A 3,733-nucleotide genomic window follows, 5' to 3' on the forward strand; every position below is an offset into this window, starting at 1 on the left:
TTTTCTGACCGATGAGCTTTGTAAAAATCGACGTGTTTCAGAAAGGTGGGCCATAGAGGAGAAACAATAATGTACAGTATGTGCAAAATAATGTGTTTTTTTAACCTTAAACCGCATAAACACATTTCATTACACCAAATACACAAAATAATGTTCTTTTTAGCAACATCATATGACCCCTTTAAATAGATCATTCCAAAATGTAAATTAGGTCATCATTTAATCACTCCTATGTCATTGCAAAACTGCACGACTTTCATTTTGGGGAACACAAAAGACATTCTGAAGAGTTCTGCAACTGCTTTTGTGAAATACAATTAAAGTCAATGGGATCCAATGATGTTTTGGATGTCATTGACTTTCATTGTATGGACAAAAGCAGTTGCACCATTCACATTTCAAAATAACTGAGGACTGAACCTGAACTGTGTTTGCAACCCAACTTATAACCACTTTACTACCATTACAGGTGCTAAGCTAGGCACACAGTTATTAAATTACCTAATTAACCTTCACTGCCTCATCTAATTTACATTCTCACACCAGAGTGTACTACAAAGCATTGGTATATTTCTAATCTAAATCTAGTTACTTTGTTTTGCTTTATTTCACTTAGCATGTCTAAGACATCCCAGAAAAGACTTGTATTCCACTTTGATTTTCAGATGCGATATGCATTTTATATACAATTATAAGATGCATAGTGCTGTACTGTCACGTCTAATGGTGAAAACCATCATTTTGAATAGGCATAACAACACATCTGAGTTATTCCGGCATTATTTACCTTTTATACCTTTATGCAATTTAAAACTAAAGTAATTTCATGTGTCACATGGAAAATAATATGACATGGCTGTTAAGCCACATTTGATCTTTTATTCAGATGACTTGAGCGAGACATGTACTCGACAAAATGTCAAATATTAATAAACTAATACCAAGGAAGGTTGCAAATATATATTCAGGCCAAAGGTTAGTCCTAAAAGGAGCAGGGACATTGAGAACCCTGATGAAAGCTTAAGACGTCTTGTTTGAGGAATCATAGCGCCCCCTACTGAGCAACAGTGCAATATATTTTCTCTTTTAATCATTTTTTTTTCTCCCCATTCTAAAACATGAGTTTAAAGTTAATATGAAAGCGCTTTAATATATGTACAATTATTCTGCCAATGTAAAGATAAAACATACATACCACAACTGGATTTAGAAAGTCAATATGTTCTTTTGAAGCTGAATTCTCCTCCTCTATCTCACTGTCTGAATCAATAAAGGGCAGGTCATCAGTCTCTGAGGGCAAAAGCAGCAGGTAATCAGGATTAAATAACAAGCCACTGCATATTAAACTACAGTTATGAACTTCGAGCATTGCAGCCAGAACAGATGGTTTTGATTGGACGAGAGTATTTTTACATCATTCCACATTCCTGATCGCATTTAATATAAGTAAGTAATAATTACACTACACTTGTTGAGTAACGTACTTTAATACTCTTTAACTGAGAAACAATGATAAGGGAATCAAAAAGATACATTATTTACTACAATGGTGCTGTTTTATTCAAAATTATTCTGCCATATAAGCACCTGCATAATTGATCTTTTAGGATTTCATCTGATGTTTTATAAATCAGGATGTGTATTTCAAACAGAATGAATTTCCCCCTCAAAAAAAATGTAATTTAATGTTTTTATTTGCATTTAGAATTTTACAGTTGTAATGTTAGATTTATAATGTTCACATTTATTTAAAATAATTTTCACACACATTTTTCCACACACAAATGTAATTATATAAGTCCATTTTTAGTAATTATACAGGAAATACAGCCATAAATTCCATAAGCATCTTTGCTAGAAAACACTTAGATCATTTAACCTGAAAAAAATGTCTAACCTTAACCTGATAAAAATGCTGACTAGCAGAATTACAGAATTAGCAGAAACTAAATTTCAAACTGTGCAAAGCAAAAATATGCAAAAAGTATCAAAATGCTGTAATATTCGCCCCAGTCCAGTGGGCAATCCATATTGTTAAGCCCTGATATCATGGGTCAAATTAAGCTCCTGAAAGATTCATTCACATTACTACCAAAAATGTCTCTGTTCTTACCTACACCAGTGCTGAACATCCGCAGACTTCTGCAAGAGTCAACAGGATGTTGTTTGTGTGCTCTGGGCAGCTGTGGTGCCTGTGTGACAGTCAGTCGAGGAGGAGGATGACTATCACCGTCTGATTCTTCCTCCTCACTGGAGCTCCAGGCAATGTGCACTGGTTCATCTGTGCCAGCATCCCCATTGCCTTAAACGAATACTTTTGTTCAGCAAGGATGCATTAAATTGATCAAAAGTGACAGCAAGAGCCTTTATAATTTTATAAAGGATTTCTATTTCAAACAATGTTGTTCTTTTGAACTTTCTAGTCATCAAAGAAACTGTATCATAGTTTCCACAAAAATAATAAGAAGCACAACTGCTTTCAACAATAAAAATAATCAGAAATGTTTCTTGAGCAGCAAATCAGCATATTAGAATGATTTCTACACTAAAGACTCATCATGTGACACCGCATTACTATGAATTGCACAATTTATGGATTGATCAATCTGTTGTATTACCAGTAACAGACGTCAGAGCCACTTTACGTGCATTTCTGCTCTTCTCTGATGTTTGCAGCTTCTGAAACACAAACACATGATGTTCAGTGCATCTTTAACAGACTGACAGCATTACATACATCTACTGTAACACACCTGAATGACAGAAGTGTCCAGGAAACTGTCCCCACATCTCTCCCAGGACTTTGTGGCAGGTGTGGATGTTCTGGCAGATGCTTTTCCTGCCTTTTTGAAAGTGTCTTTCACATCGTCTGGGAATAGCACACACCTCATGTCCAGGTTTCTCTTCCGCTGAAATCACACACAAACACACATTCAAATTAATTAATCAACAATAATATATACACATATATAAAATTGCGCTATATATATATATATATATATATAGAGAGAGAGAGAGAGTTTATTTTTTTTAGTAATTAATTGATTTTAATTTTGTTAATCTAGACAAAGAGTTGCCACTTTGAAAAAGCTCAAATAGCAACATAGCTTTGTGGTTTTTATTTGATTTACTTAACATTTCATGGTCACTACATAATTATTGTACTAACGTTTACAACGAATGTTATTTCATAGATGAAAAATAAAAAAAAGTAAAATATGAGTAGGTGTGTCCAAATATTTGACTGATAAGTACATATTCATATATTGGTCTCTTTAATTGTTCTCTTTTCCTAGCTTATTATGTGATTTATATTTCTATATAGAAATATACAACTGGTTCTCACAAACATCTGAAACACATTAAAAGTTTAAGAAAATCTGTAAACAAAGTGTTTATTGATCGCTTACCTTGCCCATGATGTTAAGTAAATGTTTTACGACTTTATTTTCCTCAAATAGGGCTTATTTCCTAATTAAATAACTGTTTACATCGTTGTACTGTAGTTCACTCAAATCCAGCACAGGCAGTTTCTTCTTCGGTTCGTCTCTCCCGCTCTTTTAGTTCGTGACGCTGCGCGCTACTGACACCTGGCGGTCAGAGACGTTTTGAGCACAAGATGGATGAAATGGTTTCACAACGGTTTTTAACTTTTTTTAATAGTATTATAAATAAAACCGTCTCTTTTTGTCAAAGAAAATCATAATCTGTCCTCTTAAGACTCTTTATTTAT

At 33.9% G+C, this 3,733-nt stretch overlaps 1 protein-coding gene across 2 annotated transcripts in view; it reads right to left on the bottom strand.

The window, feature by feature from the left end:
- spidr (scaffold protein involved in DNA repair) overlaps positions 1–3,569 on the bottom strand; it is a 76,212-nt gene extending 72,643 nt beyond the window's left edge. For both annotated transcript variants that reach the window (XM_016543363.1, XM_016543362.1), the window contains exons 1-5: positions 3,411–3,569; positions 2,754–2,909; positions 2,619–2,679; positions 2,114–2,302; positions 1,196–1,290 (exon numbers count right to left, since the gene is read on the bottom strand). In XM_016543363.1, coding sequence (XP_016398849.1) covers positions 1,196–1,290; positions 2,114–2,302; positions 2,619–2,679; positions 2,754–2,909; positions 3,411–3,419 — 510 coding nt within the window. In that variant the 5' untranslated portion in view covers positions 3,420–3,569. The remainder of the gene's footprint in view (positions 1–1,195; positions 1,291–2,113; positions 2,303–2,618; positions 2,680–2,753; positions 2,910–3,410) is intronic.
- Positions 3,570–3,733: the final 164 nt, after the last annotated feature.

Source organism: Sinocyclocheilus rhinocerous, unplaced genomic scaffold, assembly GCF_001515625.1.
Source record: "Sinocyclocheilus rhinocerous isolate Xijiao unplaced genomic scaffold, SAMN03320098_v1.1 scaffold97, whole genome shotgun sequence".
Lineage (NCBI taxonomy): Eukaryota > Metazoa > Chordata > Actinopteri > Cypriniformes > Cyprinidae > Sinocyclocheilus > Sinocyclocheilus rhinocerous.